Source organism: Populus trichocarpa, chromosome 2 (assembly GCF_000002775.5).
Source record: "Populus trichocarpa isolate Nisqually-1 chromosome 2, P.trichocarpa_v4.1, whole genome shotgun sequence".
NCBI classification, from domain to species: domain Eukaryota; kingdom Viridiplantae; phylum Streptophyta; class Magnoliopsida; order Malpighiales; family Salicaceae; genus Populus; species Populus trichocarpa.
The window spans coordinates 11,762,276-11,780,772 of record NC_037286.2 but is presented as its reverse complement, the minus strand read 5'-3'; the positions used below and the strand labels follow the sequence as shown (position 1 = coordinate 11,780,772).

General features: G+C 34.3%; 3 protein-coding genes and 1 pseudogene across 7 annotated transcripts; 1 reads left to right on the top strand and 3 right to left on the bottom strand.

The window, feature by feature from the left end:
- Nucleotides 1-254: 254 nt before the first annotated feature.
- Nucleotides 255-1,996, top strand: LOC18096348 (F-box protein PP2-A13-like; annotated as a pseudogene).
- A 209-nt stretch (nt 1,997-2,205) lies between these two features.
- LOC7494042 (protein NTM1-like 9) lies at nt 2,206-3,699 on the bottom strand. Of its 3 annotated transcripts, none has more exons than XM_002301292.3 (5): nt 3,573-3,699; nt 3,257-3,451; nt 2,903-3,171; nt 2,638-2,727; nt 2,206-2,552 (listed from the first exon to the last, which is right to left on the bottom strand). In XM_002301292.3, the coding sequence occupies exons 2-5, from the start codon at nt 3,429-3,431 to the stop codon at nt 2,460-2,462; spliced, it is 627 nt and encodes a 208-aa protein (XP_002301328.1). In that variant the 5' UTR covers nt 3,432-3,451; nt 3,573-3,699; the 3' UTR covers nt 2,206-2,459. The 3 variants fall into 3 exon arrangements, with proteins under 3 accessions (XP_002301328.1, XP_024450979.1, XP_052306727.1); XM_024595211.2 differs by having other exon boundaries at nt 3,257-3,457; nt 3,573-3,698; XM_052450767.1 differs by lacking the exon at nt 3,573-3,699 and having other exon boundaries at nt 3,257-3,564.
- A 3,245-nt stretch (nt 3,700-6,944) lies between these two features.
- Nucleotides 6,945-10,117, bottom strand: LOC7494041 (NAC domain-containing protein 53). 3 transcript variants are annotated; one of them, XM_024594131.2, is made up of 5 exons: nt 9,817-10,117; nt 9,523-9,715; nt 9,165-9,442; nt 7,783-9,069; nt 6,945-7,678 (listed from the first exon to the last, which is right to left on the bottom strand). In XM_024594131.2, exons 2-5 carry the CDS (start codon nt 9,560-9,562, stop codon nt 7,541-7,543), a joined length of 1,743 nt encoding a protein of 580 aa, XP_024449899.1. In that variant the 5' UTR covers nt 9,563-9,715; nt 9,817-10,117; the 3' UTR covers nt 6,945-7,540. The 3 variants fall into 3 exon arrangements, with proteins under 3 accessions (XP_024449899.1, XP_002301327.2, XP_024449898.1); XM_002301291.3 differs by having other exon boundaries at nt 9,542-9,715; nt 9,817-10,115; XM_024594130.2 differs by lacking the exon at nt 9,523-9,715 and having other exon boundaries at nt 9,817-10,116.
- A 1,445-nt stretch (nt 10,118-11,562) lies between these two features.
- Nucleotides 11,563-14,144, bottom strand: LOC7461744 (NAC domain-containing protein 14). The gene is made up of 5 exons (XM_002301290.3): nt 13,992-14,144; nt 13,708-13,893; nt 13,351-13,625; nt 12,388-13,242; nt 11,563-12,284 (listed from the first exon to the last, which is right to left on the bottom strand). The coding sequence occupies exons 2-5, from the start codon at nt 13,889-13,891 to the stop codon at nt 12,237-12,239; spliced, it is 1,362 nt and encodes a 453-aa protein (XP_002301326.1). The 5' UTR covers nt 13,892-13,893; nt 13,992-14,144; the 3' UTR covers nt 11,563-12,236.
- Between the last annotated feature and the right edge of the window lie 4,353 nt (nt 14,145-18,497).

Below are 18,497 nucleotides of genomic sequence, written 5' to 3'. Positions count from 1 at the left end.
TACGGGTGTTTAGACTAGTTTCCACGCATCTCGATTAATCCTATAAATTTTAAAGTTAATAATCATATAAGTCCCTTTAATAACCCTGAGTTCTGTGAGATAAAAATGGTTTGACATTTTTTTTTTTTTTTTTGATAACCCGAAGTGTCCGGGCCAGTTTACGCGCACCACAACTAATCCCCGGGCCTACTGAACATTCTGCAAGCCCAGTAGGCAGGTAAGACACCACGGGAGTGACAGGCTGGTACACGGAGATGATCGAACTCGGAACAGTCACAAAGCAAGCCTTGCAGTTGACCACTGAGCTAGACCCTCAAGTGTAAATGGTTTGGCTTTTTAGTTTTACAGGAGATGTGGCTCGATAAGAATACTGGTGGGTTTTTTTTTCGATTTCTTCAAAGGGGTTAGCCATTACTGGGATTGATTACAGAAGATATTGGAACCACATTTCAACTGAGGACTCAAAGTGAGATACAATTCTCATAAAAAACAAATATATTTTCTTGTCTTCTTTAGATTGTTAGATCCAATGGGATGCAGTGGAAATATTGTTTAATGAAAAACTTTAGAACATAAAGCCTTTTTTGGTGGTTTAGCAATGATGTCTTCTGTGTGATCAAATCTCAACTTCTTGGCTTTTATATGGATTATACGTCTTGCCCTTTTAAATGCTTTGATTAGTAAACTCAATTTCATTTCAGTAATTTCATTTTGCTGGTCCTTCACTTACTAGTATGTTCATGATATCTACTGATTTATTTTAGTTTACTGGTTTGAGTTACCGCTAATGAATCAGTCTGAGTAATTAATTTCATTCAACAAGAGACCAGCAAGAGAGAATTCTGTTTATTTAGGGCCATCTAAACTCTGGATCTATATCTTGCTTATGGTTGTCTCTCTGTCTTTGGACTCTGAATGCTAGAAGGAACAATTGACTGGTATACAATTCCTCTTTCTGGATTTAGATTCCACACGGTTTTGCATATCTTCAAGATATTTGGTGGTTTGTAGTAGATGGGGAGTTTGAGTTCGAATTTCCGAAAGGGACGTATAGCCTATTCTTCAGACTCCAGCTTGGCAGGTCCTCGAAGAGAATGGGCCGTAGAGTTGGTAATTCGTTGCACATCCATGGCTGGGATATAAAACCTGTACGATTCTAGCTAACAACTTCTGATGATCAACGAGCAGAATCCAAAGCTTTCTGGAAAATCCTGTCAATTAAACGTGATTTTTTGTTCAACATCAAAATTCTTTCTGAACAATCCTGGGAACTGGGTTTACGAGGATTTCATTGTCAAGGTAGCGAATTAATGAAGAAATTTTCAATGACTCAGATTGAACTCACGCACACCAAAGGAGGTCTCCGCGTTGATGCGGCCTTTGTATACCCCAGTAGCATAGGCAGGGAGATCTGTAGAGTGAACTAGCATGCTGGTCAGCATTGAAGAAGAAAGTCGAGGCTGGTTTGTTGGGGTTTACAGAGTTTTCACTCAGTCATTGTACATGCTTGGTTCTTCTAATTCTGCAGGTCTTCAATGGTCTAGTTTTGTAGCACTTGTTCGTTATGGTCCCGCTAGTTTGCTGTATTGCCTGCCCAGAGCCTACTTACCCTTTGGTCAATTTTTTAAAACAGAAACAGAATCGCCTTCATTTGTTTCTTTTCTTCTGATAAAGGAATTCTCGTCCTGGGAACGGCATCCTGTTTTTTGTACAAAAATTTGCATCTGACTTGAGATTTTTATATTTTATGTGTGTTGTAGTTCTGTTGCCATTATGTTTCATATTTTGTTTTAGGAACATGGAGTGTTAGATTTTGGGTAATCGGGTTACAGAATTAGAGATGATCTCCTGGTATTCCCGTTGAATTTCTCTACACCCATGGCCGTATCTTTAAAAAGCATTTCGTGCATTATGTTTTTTCTTTTTTCCTGTATAGAATCATGCTCTTTTCGAAATGAACAGCTGCGCTGCCTACAAGTTATGGGATTTTACTTGAAGATTAGATCATGCAAATTATTATAGCAAACCATACTTGTCTGCAGTGCTCTCAAGCCTCCAGCCTCTAGGAAAATTATCATAAACAGGACGTGTCAGCAAGAGGCCGTAGAAACACCAGTTTTTTTCTTCTTTTTCCTTCTTTATTAATCATCTCCCACAAACTAGTATTAACTAAACAATTAACAATGTTATCATAAACGAGCCACAAAGCTTAAATACTTGAAATGCATTAAATCACACTCTGGCAAAACAAACAAGGAGAAACACCATAAATACAACTAGAGGCCTGAGGCCTCAGCTACACCCTAATTAATAGATAAGAAATCTAGGACAAATATGCTGATAAAGTACCAACATAGGAACTTAGTAAATAAAGTTGGCTACAACACGATAGCAAAGATTGACACATGGATGATAGAAAACCCATTTTAGGAGGGGGGTTTTCTCACTACACGTTCCCATTAATTTGAAAAGTGTAGGGCAGAGTTGAGGTTATAATCTCCCTCGTCAATCCCACTGAATGATTCCAGTTGTGCTCGTAGTTGAGAGTCTTCCTGTAGAGGTCAAGGTAAGTTCTTGATATGCTTATAAGAAACAATTTGAAATTAAAAACTGCCTGTAATTCGTGCTATTTCTCACCTCATCCACGTTGGAAGCACTTGATTCACCTTCATCAAATGCTGGCAAATCATCTGGATTTTTCTTGAGTTTGTAGAGAATGAAGTCCCTCTACACAAAGTTGACCAAAAAAAAGTTTGTAGTAGCATTTCAATGTATAATAATAATAATAACAAGAGAACAAAAGGCAGGTTGTATAATCTGATCAAAAGAGCTGATATCAACAAGTTTTTTATCAAATTAAAGAGAAATAAATTCTAGAAAATTACTTCGAAAGAGAGCATACCTTGTTAGGGAAGCTGAAAGTTGGATTGTACTCATGCATGATCCAATTGGTCCTGACTCCATTAGGAACGCGACCGTTGTAGAAAACCAAAGTTTTCTTCGTAGCAATTTGCTCCCCTGTGCTCTTAGCCGTGATTGTACGATCCCTACCGGTGCCTTTCCAGTATCCAGCCCCAGTAGTCCTGTTAGCCCTCTGACTTTTGGAGTACTTGTAATTGGGACGAGAAAAGAAATAACACTCTGGATCATTTGACTGAATTGCTGATAGCCCTACACAATCAACATGGAATTTGTTCCTTAGCAAATTACAAATTAGAAAAAGATTGAACAAACATGCATGCACATATGCAAGTACCAGGTAGTTCCCAAGGTTCATAATTGCACACGTTAACCTCGGCGATTGTGCTGACTACGTGATCATAGCCACCGATCATTTTTAACTTGAGGAAATGGTTCACTAATTCCTCATCGGTTGGATGGAATCCATAACCCACTGGGGCTGATCGAAAAGGTGTTGTTGAGCTTGTCATCTATCTGTCACTCACTTCGTCTGTAACTGAGAAAAAAAAAAAGAGAAAAAGAAACTGAAGTTACAACTTACAACCCATCACACAACTTAGAGCAAGGCCACAAGATCACATTATCTAAACTAATTAGAGATAAATCTTCACCGATGTTATAGAAGAAATTCTATATTCTGCAATCGAAAATGATGGAGGCAAATAAATAAGAAAAGGAGGCAATGGAGCAGTGACAATGTGTAAGATCAATCGTCTATCTATCTGTGATGAGCCGTTGCATGTTTGTGTGTGTATATATAGGCAATCTTGTGCTTCTCAGCGTAGAGCCCAAACATCCAAGCATCCGCTTCATCCAAAAAGTCTCTACTTCACCAAGAAGTTCGTCGTTTCGAAGGCATTGATTTCTAATCTAAGTGGGGCCTACTTCAAACTGTGTCTTTATGTCCGTACAGTGTGCTGTTCCCGTTCGCGAGCCGGTGAGTTCGGTATTACGATGCAAATGTGTTCGGTAAAAGTTTCTTGAAATGTATGAAATAACCTTTTTATATATATTTGACTCAATGTATTAAAATCATTAGAAAATATTAATAAAATATTTATTTCAACGTAAAACAAATTATGCTTAAATTAGCAATAAGATTTTTCCAAAAAGAAAATAAAAGGAGAAATTCATTTTCCGAGGGTTTATCCCACAACTTACAGCTCAAGGTTGTTGGGCTCCACTAACGAACTTCTTTATTCCCTTCTCAGAAAATTCGCTTACGCTGAAGAAAAGTCACGTGCAAGTCAAAGCATACACCAAAATTCATATGTTTCTTCTCTTCAGTCATTTAGTGGAGTCACTCGAGCAGTATAAAAACTATTCATTTTGAAGTAATATATATTTTTAAGATGGATAAACTATATATGAATTTTTATTGAATTATATATTTTAAAATATTTGAATTATGTATAAAATTTTTTTTATGATTTTATGATCTGATTTTATTTTGTATTTTTCATACCGTGTCAAAAATATATTTTTAACAACCTTGAATATCAGCTTCTGACTTTATCACTCTGTTTATTTTTTAATTTATTTCATTAAACAGAAGAAACATCCTTTTGTTTTCCAATTAAAAAAAGTTTATGATATCCAAAAGCAAAATTAAAAATAAATTGACAAATAGGAAAAATAAATCTTTAGCTAAGGAATTTGTTATTTAATTAAATAATCTCAGTTTTGAAAGATATTTTTTTAATTTTTTTATTTTTTAATAAAAAATAACTCTGTCAAAATAAAAAAATAACAAAAAGGAATTTTGACAAGATAAATATATCTTTTTTTTATTAAAATTTAAATCATTTAAGCTTTTACGGATATTCATTGTGGACAAAATAAATATTCAACAAAATTATTAAAAATCTTTAAAATATAAATTTTTATTATCATAAAATTAAATGAAAATATGTTTTGAAAATTAACCCACAACAATGCAGATAGAAGAAGTTTGTGCATGTGTGTAGTAAATGGGAATAAAATATATGTAAGAGCTTTTTGAATAGTGTAAATATATATTTTTTTATGTGTATTTCAATTAAAAAAAAAGAAGTCGTTTTAACCATCCATTTCTATTTTAATATATTTAATATTAATATTTTTTATTTTTTAAGAAAAAACATTGAGAAAAGTTGTGATGATGAAAAAAATAATTTTTAAATAATTTATTTTAATAGACATGTAGAAATGACTTTTTTTCCGCATAAAAGTCATTTTAGTTTTTCATTTGGTTATTAACTTGGAGCTGCAAAATCATGGGAGAAAAGATTAAATTTTTTTTTTCTTTTGGCTTTTTCGTCGAAGATGCTCTAAGTGAAGTGGGGAAAAAAAGAGGAGTTGGGCAGAATTGACGATAAATACATTTTATATAAAATTAACGACAGGAAACAAGATTGTGCGAAGTCACAATCACTTCCTCGAGAAGTTAAAGACTGAGCACGAACTGCAACGAGAATTCTCTGGAAGGAACCATCACAGAAACTACACGCTAACTTACGGCTTGATCTACGTTGTAATATTCGGGGTCGAATGTAACCAGATATAGTTTCTTTTCTCATCAAACACGACCTTACTGGATCTACATCATAGAAAGCTTGTACAAATTTTGCATGATGGGATCAAAACTTATGAAAACACAACAAAAATTATGTGAAAAGGCATTGAAATCCTCTCCTGCGTGCTTGTAGGCTACCAGTTGGGTCTAAAGATTTCATTTCAATCATGAAGCTACAGGTTTTATCAATCATGTCAAGGTTTATTGCAATGTGGATCCGACTTCCTCTCGTCTTTGGAAAAAAGGAGGCGTTGAAACTTGTTTCCTTCGCAACTATTTGCCAAGGCTTCGTAGAATTTGTTCTAAAATCTTATTTACAGGGGACTTGCCTGCTGGTAACCACAAGTCATTCGTCACACCTGAAAGATTTCAGCTATTTATGTTGGAAAACTGAGATGTTGTTGGAGATTTTCAGGCTTGTTTCCCAGGTTCCTTCCGATCATACCACTTTTGTCCCCCAATTTTGCTTTGGGGGTATCCATTGGTCCCCTCATTTTCACATCCGCCTTCAACCTGACTGCAAGTTTGATTTGATTGCTTAAAATGACACAGCAGAACTCCTGTTCTCCTTGCTTGTTCCCTGGTTCTTGTGCTAAATGCTTACAACGCTGCTATTGCTTTCATATGACTAGAGTATGGATCACAATAATCCGAACCGATGAATATCACTCGACCTAAATGGTTATGAATCTTTTGAACCATATGTATAATGAACAGGGTATAAACATCGTCAAACCTGCTCGAATCTAATTCAAAATACATATTTATATTATATAATTATATTTGTAGAATATTTTGATTTTTTTAATACAATATGAATAATACTTAACATCTTATCATTTAATATATATATACACACACACACTTTAAATATACATATTAACTATTTTATTCTTTATTGATTAATAAATAATAACAGACAATGAATACTCATTGGATATCTGAAACCTAATTGATAGTTTATGAATATCTAAATTTTTTACCCGATGAATAATAAGCAAAGCATAGATATATATCAAGAAATCCGACCCGTGAATACCCTTTCTCATCCCTACTCTAGAGTTGGATGTTTCCCATGCTTTAGTACTTCTGTCCTGGATGTTGAGCTTCCCTACTCTAGAGTTGGATGTTTCCCATGCTTTAGTACTTCTGTCCTGGATGTTGAGCTTGATGCGGGATTTCAATAATAAAGAAAAAAAAAATGAGATGCAACTTTGAATCAGTAACATCCAACCAGCTAGAATTCGACAATTAATCATGGCCATTTACCAGGTCTGAAATTTGGATCAAATTGATCCAATGTTGATTAACATAATTCTAATTAATGAATATAGATTTCTTCATTACAAACTGTCTATAACATAATCAAGACATTCCAGTACTAGTATTCTGCATTTACACATCAGCAAAGCAACAGTTAACAAAGATATGAAGAACTAGAACTTATAAATTAAACAGAAAATTTTGTTTTAACATTTTTGAAACATAACTGATACTTAGATACAAGGTTCATAAGAGCTTTTTGCTCTTGATACATATCATCTTCACACAGACAGCAACAAATAACAATAACTAGCAAGCAACTGTAGATATGTAGAACTTGCAGGCTTTTTCGAGTTAATAACTTCGGTAGTGAGGGATAACAATCTCATCAGGACAACAGAACAAGACGCATCTTCTGCTACTAGTAGTAAAATCTTTCTATGAATATAGCATGCAGATTCGGGACAGCACAGGCTATATTTTAGATGTTTGCAGCTTGAAGCTGCATGGGCTGGATGCAGTCGGACTAAGCAGCATCCACCATAAAGTAAGCAAGGTATGCAGATCAGCAACCATGCAAGGATCCAAACAACTAGAGCGACATCAGTTTTTCACATTGGCATATCAGAGGAGCATTAGTATTTGCCCTCTTAAGCCATATATAATAAACTGCATCGATTGTTTAGGATGGATGTTTATGTTAAATTAAAATAGCAGAATAGGAACGTGCCGCTGATGTATAGGTCCGCAGAACAGATATGGTCAAGTAGACGTGGAGGTATCATAGTCCATGTAGGAGTGGCTTTCCTCCACGCACACAGGCGGCTGAAGTACTGTGTTGGGGCTTTTTTTTTGCTCAAAAATTGCTTCCAGCGCCCCTGCTAGAAGTTCAGGGCTTACCTGTTGAAAGTATCATGTAAAGTAAGAATAAACCGTGGGTTTGTTACTCGAATCACATAAGAAAAACCAAAAAGAATCTGTAATGCATGTTACTTAATTCTTACATCTGGAAGCGAGACATCAGCTAGGTTATTTTCTGAAAAAGGGGCCGTCAAGTAACTCGAGTAACCTTCTTCATGGGTTGAAATATCAGCCTTCTTAGAAGGATTTTGATTTCCAAAATCCGAAGGTATTGCTGTGAGAGAACTCCATTCACCTTCATCGAAGGCTGATAAATTAATTTCCTTGTCTAGATTTTGGTTTCCAAAATCAGAAGCCAAAAGGCTACTTAGTTCGCTTTCATCATAGGTTGATTGGTTTATAAATTTAAAAGGCATCACCACGGAAGTACCACATTCACCTTCAGGTGGAAAGGGTGGATTTTTATTTTCAAAACCATGAGAAGCCATTAACGAGTTCTCATAAGTTGATATAGAATTTATATTGTTCAAATTTTGATTTTCTGAATCAAAAGGCATGTACTGACTTTCACTGACATCATAGACTGAATCAGCTGTCAGCAGCTCATTGGGCTTTTGATACTCCGAATCAAAAGCCATATAATGGTTTTTGTCGACAATATAAGCTGAATCAGCTGTCAGCAGCTCATTTGGGTTTTGATACTCCGAATCAAAAGCCATATAATGGTTGTTGCTGACAGTATAAGCTGAATCAACTGTCGGCAGCTCATTCGGGGCCATATAATGGTTTTTGCTGACAGTATAAACTGAATCAACAGTCAGCAGTTCATTTGGGTTTTGATTTTCCAAATCAAAAGCCATGTAATGGTTTTTGCTGACAGTATAAGCTGAATCAACTGTCGGCAGCTCATTCGGGGCCATATAATGGTTTTTGCTGACAGTATAAACTGAATCAACTGTCAGCAGTTCATTTGGGTTTTGATTTTCCAAATCAAAAGCCATATAATGGTTTTTGTTGACAATACAAACTGAACCAACTGTTGGCTGATTCCGGTATTGAGTTTCTGAGTTAAAAGCCGTGGAGTGGCACGAACCACTTCCATCGTAAGCTAAATTAGACCCTGACTTACATGAGTTCTGATTTCTAAAATCAGAAGCCATGTAGTGGCTTAATTCACTAACTTGGCGAGCTGGGGTCAGCTCACTTGAGTTTTGGTTTCCAGAATCAGAGCCCATATGGTGGCTTAATTCACTATCATCAGAAGCTAAACTCACAACCATCTCACTTGAGTTTTGATTTTCAAAATCAGAAGTCATACTCTGACCTGGTACAGCTTCAGAAACAGAGACTGAAGCCATAAGGTGATTTTGTTCACCTTTCTTGATCCTCTCATCTGATCTATTCTCCAATCTACAGAGAACATATTGACCCTGCAAATGTCAAAACAAAAAAGTGAACGGGTTCTTTAGATCACAATTTCCCAACTCATCCATCGAACACAGTGTTACTTCAACCATGAATTTACCTTTTTAGAGAGGCTAGAATTGGTGACGATGTCAAATTCGTATATCATCCAGCCAGTCCTCGCATCTTTCGGCCGAGCTGTTTTATAGAAAGTCAAAGTCTTCATGACACCAATGTTTTTCTTAGTATGCCCGGCCATGATTGGCTTTATCTTGCAGGTCAACTTCCAGTATCCGGCCTTTGTTTTTCTATTACAAAGTCTGCTCTTCTTCTTGTACTTAAGATCGCGAGGGCAAAAGAAATACCACTCTTGATCAGCTAAATTTATAATCGATTTATCTGCAAGGAAATAAATCCAGCCACCTTGATCAACAAAATATCCTGACAGATATATATATATATAGAGAGAGAGAAAATACTATAGTCGTGCGTCATTACTAGGTAGATCCCATGGTTCATGCTCGCAGAGGTTAACCTCTGCCATGGGCACGCCTTCCACAATACCACCACGTGATTTCGGCACCAAATAATTGATTATTAATTCTTCAGGGGATGGTTGAAATTTAAATCCAGCTTTCATTAATTGCATTAAGCTTATTGGATTCGCCATGACTACCATAACCATAACCGATCGATTAGAAATAATAAACAAAACCAAGTAGTGTACGTTGAAGATGAAGATGACTAGTGTTGAAAGGGTTAATTTGACTGACCTGATGAGAAATCGGAATTCATTACTCTTCCTAAAACAGGAATCTGGTCTTGAAAGAATGGAGAAGTGCTCACTTCAGTGGGAAGCTGGAAACAAGAGAGAGGAGTGGATGGACAGTGTGAGCATGCTTTCAACATAAAATATTTGCACCAAGTGCTAGAGATTCTCTTCTTATGAGTAATTGACCAATAGAATCAATGGTGAGTCCATCAATGTAGTGATGTGGGCCATTGATTGATGGAAAATGTCCATTAACTCTGTACCCACTACTTTGTCGAGAAGAAGTTGAAGGCATTGGACTCCGAAGTTCCACATTTGTAGTTTTCTACTTGAAACGCGTTTTCTCTCTTGACACTTTATGAAAAGCATTTTCCACGGGGCAGGTTTGGCACTCAAGTTCTTACCACCAGCCACTGCCCCTCTTCTACAATAATCTGGAATGTTCACTGGCTCCCTCGTAGACATCTTTGATGCTCTGCGAAGACTACAGCATACTTTGTGCTATACAAATTATTTAATTTTACTGTATTCTTCTACATGGTTGTGGTTGTGAAGGTATTGTTAAAGAACCATCTCAACCCAAAAACTTAAAATGTTAGATGAGGTCACGGGATATGATTTATATTATTTTCTAACACACTTCCTCAAGTAAAAGCTCTTTGGGCTTGAAACTTGCACTAGCCCATATTAACTTGTATTTAATTTTTTATCAAATAAATAAAGATAGTAAGATTCGAACTCGAAACTACTTGGTCATTAAGACTCTGATATCATATCAAAGAACCATTTCAATCCAAAAACTTAAATTATTAGCTAAGATTTCAAGATATGATTTATATTATTCTCTAACATTATAGTATAATGTGATTTTTAACTCATTTTCATTGTAGTCCTTAAATTATGTGTACACGGAAAGAGTACTAAAGCTTGAGCCTTGGATTTTGCTACAAGATTTATCCAATCCCCAGGCAAGGGAGGACTTTCTTTCTTGGACCCTACAGGGACTTGCTGGAAAGTGGAAACCATAAGTTATCAGGCAGAATGGATACCAGTCGTCTGCATGTTGGGAATTTGATATGCTATTAGAGATTTGTTTTCAAACTTGTTTCCGAAGTTCTTCTGTCTGCTCCCACCACTTTCGCCGCCGCCCCCCCCCCCCCCCCCCCCCCCGAACATTTTTTTGGTTTCCATCGGTCCCATCATTTTCACATCTTAGTCATCTGACTACAAGTTTAATTTGATTACACAGCAGAGCTCCTGTTCTCCTTGCTTGCTCCCTGGTTCTTCTGCTAAATGCTTACAACGATCCCATCTCTTTCATACGATCACTCGCTCTCAGGGTTGGATATTTCCCGTGCTTTAGTACTTCTGTCCTGGATGTTGTGCTTGATGCTGGATTTCAATGATACAGGAAATTGGTCTTGTTTTAAGATTAATGACAGGCTACATAGTTTGATACGGGAAAACACACACTGTCACTGGCTTCTGAGATGCAAATTTGAATCAGTAACATGTTAGCAAGAGGCTTTCAATCCCTTCTGTTACGCTACTAGTACATATAACCAGCTAGCATTTAACAATCAGTCATAATAGGATCATCGCCATTCACCAGGACAGAAAGTTGCATCACATCTACCCAATGTTGATCAGCACAGTAACGTCATTCTAAACTTTCAGTAACATAATCACCACATTCTAGTGCCAATCTGCATTCACTTTACATTAGCAATCCAACATTCAACAAAGATAAGAAAAGAGAGCTAGAACATATCAATTAAACATAAGTTTTGTTCAACATCTTTGAAACACACTGATACATAGATACAAAATCCATAAGAGATGTTTGCTCTAGATACAATTTCACCTTCACACACCCAGTAACACATAAGAATAATAAGAAAGTAAATGTACAGATATAGAACTTGCACACTACTTGCAAGTATAATGTCTTTAGGACTGAGGGACAACAATCGCATCAGGATCATAGAACAAAGCGGCATTGTCTGCTAATAGTAAGTAAGACTTTCTGTAGATATAGCTGCAGATTTGGGACAGCAAGGCTATGTTTTAAAGGATTGCAGCTTGAAGCTGCATGGGCTGGATGAAGCCGAACTAAGCAACATCATCATTTAAGCAAGCTGAATATATAGATCAGCAAGCATTCAAGGATCCAAACAAATAGAGCGACATAAGTTACCCTAATTGGCTGATTAGAGGAGCATTAGTAGTTGCCCTCTTAAGCCATAAATAATAAACTCCTTATGACTGTTCGGTATGGTTTTTTTTTTGGTTAAATAGGAAATGAAGGGGGTATAGGACTAGAGAACTGATACTTTTAAGTAGATGCACAGGTATCAAAGCGCATGTAGTGGCTGTATTCCACGCATACTGGCAGCTGAAGTGCAGTGTCAAGGCTGTTTTCTATAGCTCAAGAAACTTTTCCAGCTTTTCCAACTTCTTACGGATTACCTGCAGGAAGTATCTTGTAGGGTAAGAATAAGCTACGGTTTGCTACTCAAACCACATAAGAAAAATTAAAAATAATCTGCAAGGCATGTTACTTAAAACTCACCTCTGGAAGCGCGACATCAGCTAGATTATTGTCTGAAATAGAAGTCGTCGAGTTACTCGAATAACCTTCTTCAAGGGTTGACATATCAGTCTTCTTACAAGGATTTTGATTTAAAAAATCCGGAGGAGTTTCTGTGAGGGAACTCCGTTCATCGAAGTCTGATATATCGATTTCCTTGTCGGCATTTCTATTTATAAATTCAGAAGCCATTTGGCTCCTGGGTTCACTATCATTAGTTGATTGATTTATAAACAAAGAAGGTATCACCACGGAAGGACCGCATTCACCTTCAGGTTGAGAGGGCGATTCCTGATTTTTTAAATCAGGAGCCATTAACCATTTCTCATAAGCCATTAACGATTTCTCATTAATTGGCATAATCATGTTGTTTGAAATTTGAGTTTCCGGATCAAAAGCCTTATAGTGGCTTTTGCCTCCTTCACAATAACCAACTGTCGGCTGATTCCAGTATAGAGTTTTAGAATTAGAAGACATGGAGTGGAGCGACCCACTTACAGCATAAGCTGAATTAGACTTTACCTTATTTGAGTTCTGATTTCTAGAATCAGAAGCCATGTAGTGGTTTAATTCACTAACTTGAGGATCTGAGTTATTCATCAGCTCATTTGAGTTTGGAGTTTCAAAATTATAAGTAGCCACATGGTAGCCTATTTCACTTGCATCAAAAGCTGAATTCACCGTCATCGCACTTCCATTTTGACTTTCAGAATTAGAAGCCATACTCTGACTTGGTTCAGCATCAGAATCTGAGACTGCAGTCATGTGGTGATTTTGTTCACCTTTCTTGGTCTTCTCATCTGGTTTTTTCTTCAATCTACAAAGAACATATTGCCCCTGAAAATGTCAAACACAAAAGTGAAGCAACTACTTAGACCACAATTTCCCAAATGATGCATCAAGCACAGTGTTACTACAACCATGGAGATTAAAGTTGGCATTTACTTCTTTAGACAGGCTAGAATCGGTGATATTATCATATTCGTCTATAATCCACCCAGTCCTCTTAGCTTTCGGCCCAGCTTTTTCATGGAAAACCAAGGTCTTTCTTATACCGATCACTTTCTTGGTATGCTTAGTCTTTATGGGCTTTTCCTGGCAGGTTGATTTCCAGAATCCCGCCTTCGTTCTTCTGTTAGAACATTTTCTGTTCGAATTCTTGAGTTCGCGACGGCAAAAGAAATACCACGCTTGATCATCTGACTTCATAATCGATTTATCTACGCAGACACAAGTGCAAGCAACATTAACAAAACATTCTGACATTAACATACAAGATATACAGATGTCAATTTTTATTACCAGGTAGATCCCATGGTTCATGCTTGCAAAGGTTAACCTCTGCCATGAGTAGCAAGTCCTCCACGTTATCACCACGCGTTTTGGGCACCAAATAATGATTTATTAATTCTTCATGGGTTGGATGAAATCTAAATCCAACTGGATTCATAAGCTGGAGCTGGACTGAGCTTCTCGGATTAGCCATGACTAACCAATACAAAAAACCAAAATGAAAGTTAGAATAAAAAAACAAGAAGAAAAATACTCCTACTAACAAAGTGTTTCAAGAGCGAAACTTGACTCACCGGATGAGAAATTGCAATTCACTCGTCTTCCTAGGACAGGAAGGAAGAAGAGGCTGATTGATTTATATATTATTTACATTGGCTATCACATTCTCTATTGACCAATAGAGTCCATGGAGAGTCCACCAATAGGGCCATTGGTCACTGCTCACTCCTTTCAGAACAAGCTGAAGGGAATAAAGGGATTGCTTCCTTTTTATTACTTTTGTTAGAAGCACTTTTCACTGCGCTAATAACGCGTAAAATATATAAAAATAATATTTTTTTAAAGAAAATTAAAATACAAAAACAAATAGTTTGTAAACTTGCTTCCCAAGTTCTCACCAGTTACCACTACATGGCCCCACCCACTAATTGATACGTGAATCAGAAGGGAGCATTCTGATAATTCGAGTGGAATATTGTTATTTTGGACAATTATCCAAATTTCTTTTTTTTTTTTTTGGATAATTTGTTGATTTCTCATCAAAATCAACAAATTAAATTTTTTTTCTTTTAATTTTATTTTTTAATATTCTATTGATTTTGTATTATTTATTATAATTTATTTTCATTTGTTTTTTATAAAATTATCGTAATCTCAAACAAACAACTTAGTATTTAGTTTGTGTTTAATTTTGCAAGCGTCTATTTTTTATCATAAAATTAAATAAAAAAAGTTTAAAAAACAATTTTTTAAAACTCAATGGAGTTCATGATCCGGATTACGGGTTTAGCGAGTTAAGTCGCGAAGCCTGGGTCGATCCAATATGTCTTCGTTTTAATATTAAAAAAAAATCATCTTGAATTTTTTTTAAAGTCAAATCGTGTTTTTATTAGTTGTCCAGATTATCTTTGGACCTATTAGGTCGACTAAGTCACATCAAGGCAACTTTCATGCAAGTTAATTTTAAACTCAATTTAGACAAGGAGTTGAGTTGGGCAGTTTCAAGGTTGATTCCTTGGGTCGAGTTTAAAAACAATGTCAAATAATTCTCTTTTTTAAAAAAATCTCATCTTTCAATTTTTTTTTTCTTTTTATTGAATCCTTTTTGCCTCTCTTTTTTTAATTGCATCCTTCAATTTGTAGTTGATTTTGAATTGATATTTATGATTTATTTTAGTTTTTTTTATATGAGGTTATCGCAATCTTAAACAAACATCTTGGTATTTTGTTAGTGCTAAATTTTATGAGCATCTATTTTTGTTATCACATCATTAAGTAAAAAATAGTTTTTTTTAAAAAAAAAAAACAAAGTTGTTAAACTTAATGAAGTCCATGATCTGGCCGGTTGATGGTTTGGCGAGTTAAGTCATGAAACTCGGGTCAATCTAATATGTCTTCATCTCAATATCTAAAAAAATATCATCTTGAAGAAAAATTTAAAGTCAAACCACGAAGTTTTATTGGTGGTCCGTGTTGTCTTTAGACTTAACAAGTCAACTAGGTCATATTAAGATAGGCCCCACATGAGTTAATTTTAAACTCGGGCTAAACAATGAGTAAGATTGGAAGAATTTTAGGTTGACTCATTAGATTAGGTTTAATAACAATGCAAAATAATTACTTGTAGCTTGAATATATTTTTTTTCACATTCAAAAAAAATTTAATCTGACCCACAACATATTACGAAACTAATTAAATTTAACCCGCAGGATAGCACAAATTAGGAAACTAGTTAAAAAAAAAAAACTAAACCCAAAAGAGAATTTATTGTGCCCCAGTACACATATTATTATTCATTGTAATAGTAAAATTATGAAATTGCCTTTGTAAAATAAAACCACTGAACCAGGCATTGGGGGCAATATTATATTTTTACTATGACACAATTGTCTTTAACATATAATGGGAGGTTAGATTTGTCATTTTAAAAGTTCTGACACGGTAAAATTACTACCTTAACCCTAAAATAAAAAATACTTATGCTTTTGTCTTAGGGGTATTTTAGTGCTTTCATTTTATTCGGAAATAGTGCTACTACCTTAGTAATCTTGCAGACAAAAAAGATATTATGCTCTCATAAAGTTTTTTTTTTGTCATTATATGTTGGTTTTGTTGTAATTTTAGATGTTACTCAAGGATGTTACTGTAATTATCATATATTGAATATTATTTTAAAAAAAACTTGTTTGCACACGCCAACATGTGGACGGCTCCCACGTCGTTCAAACGACGCATGTGGAGCCTTCCGACAACCAAAAGTAGCATTTTGGGGCAACGTCCGGAATATCTCAATGCCTTGTACAAGTTGGAATGACGCGTTTTCCAATATTGATGGTGGTTTGTCGACGACGATCATTTTTTTTCTTTTTTTTCTCTCCTTTTAGAGTTTTGTGTCAGCTCCTATAAAATTTCAAAAACAACCCCTTTAATTTCTTCTTCCTTTACATTTGCTCCTTATACTTTTGATTATTTTTTATTTTAGAATAAGCTATATTTTTTGCTTAAGGATCAACTTTAAGCAAAACCAAATTAATATTACACACACAACATTTATAATTTCATTATTATTATTATTATTATTATTATTATTATTATATATTATTTTATGTTAAATAATAAACAGTGCATGGATATTCAAAATCTAATAAGTAGGATGTGAATATTTAAATTTTTTACTCAATGAATCAATGAATATTAGATAGAGTGTAATATCTTTTCTTAGATATAAGTATGGATATTGATATGATAAAACATCAATTTGTGGATACCTTTGTCATCCCTAATAATTGTAGGTTTATAACCACAAATGTATTTTCATTACCATGCCTAAATTATATGCCCTAATTAAGATGTTGGCATACTTACGAAAGGTTTAATTTTTGGAAGAACTAGCTTAATTTGTTTTTATATTTAAGTTTTAGTTTCTAATATGTCCCTATAAATTTAATTGCTCCTTATTTATTATCTAAGATTATTGTCCAATCTAATCTTTTGGGATATATTCTCATCCTAATAAACGAAGGTATCCTTACTTGCAAAACTTAAATCTAAATTGATTTATTAGGAAATATATTTGAAAAAAAAAATGTCATGTGGAATTAAATTTTTTTATATATATTCTTTTTTTTTTTAACAAATGAGGTGGTATTTGAGTTTTATACATAAGTGTAAGTTTGAAATAAAAAAAAGATATTAAATTTAAAAATAAATAAAAATAATTAGATTTGTAGAAATAGATTGGGGGATTAATTTAAAATACAAAGTGAATTGAACAATTAGAGTCGGAGCAATTAAACGGGCTTTTGCATGAATTCTCTAGTTTTGAAATGGATAAAACTAGGCTTAAATCTACACGGAAATGTAAACTTAATTCTTACGAATGAAAACCGAAAATAAACATCGACATTGCTAGACTCAACCTCATGATTTGTGAGCTCTTCGAAGATGTGTTTTAGATTATTATATCTAGGTTTAAAGTCTTTTTTATTTAAAAATATATTAAAATAAATTATTTTTATTTTTTAAAATTATTTTTAATATTAATATATTAAAATGATTAAAAAATATGAAAAAATATTATTTAAAAAAAATATATATAATTTAAGATAAGGCGGTTTGGAAACACATCTTTAATATCATCAGATCTAATAAATGAAACAGGAGCCACGTGTTGAAGGCATGCACACAGGATCTGGACACTCCCTGTCATTTTGCTGGCCCTTTTTGCTTTCATATCCTGGACAATCACATCAACATAGGCCCAATCACACGTCACCTGAAAGGCTCGAGGTTCCCTCACCTCCACACACATGCCATCACGGTTTTTTTTTTTTTTTTTTTTTAATTTTTAACAATTTTAAAATAAAAAAATGCCCTAAATTATAATTTTTTGTTAATTTTGAACCAAAAGATAATTAAGTAAAATAACTTTAACTTATTTTTTCGGGCATTTGTTCTTAAAAATGAAAAAGATAAATCTACACCCAAATAATTTAAAAATAATTTTATATTATGATAAAAAAATCATTTTTGTCTCACTCCTAGTTCAATTTTTTTTATACTCTAGGGGCAAATTCAATACAATAATATTATAATAAATAGTGTTTTGAGTTTAGAAATAGAATAACTTATTTGATATATATATATATATATATAATTGAAATGATTGTCTAGATTAACAAAAGTTAAAACCCCTTTAAAAAAAATTATTCACATTGTTCACTAAAACAATGTAATGATAGTTTTGTTCTTCCATTAAAAAATCATTGAGCTAGCTATTGGGTGTAAAAAAGATTTTTTATAAGGCTTAGTAGTCATTATTAAGTTCATTCGAGACAATTTAATCTTTTTATATTTTTAAATTATAGTGAAATGATTCAATTACTCTTAAAAACATGAAATTTAAAATTGGTGTTCAGAAGCTTTTTTGTGTTTTTAAACTGTTTTTTTTTTTGTTATTATCATGTTGGATTAGAAGCAATTTGATACTTAAATGAATATAAAATATAATTAAAAAAAAGTGGTTGGTGCATGCAACACACATGTCATCGTATGAAAGGCACCTATACCTTCCAAGCAG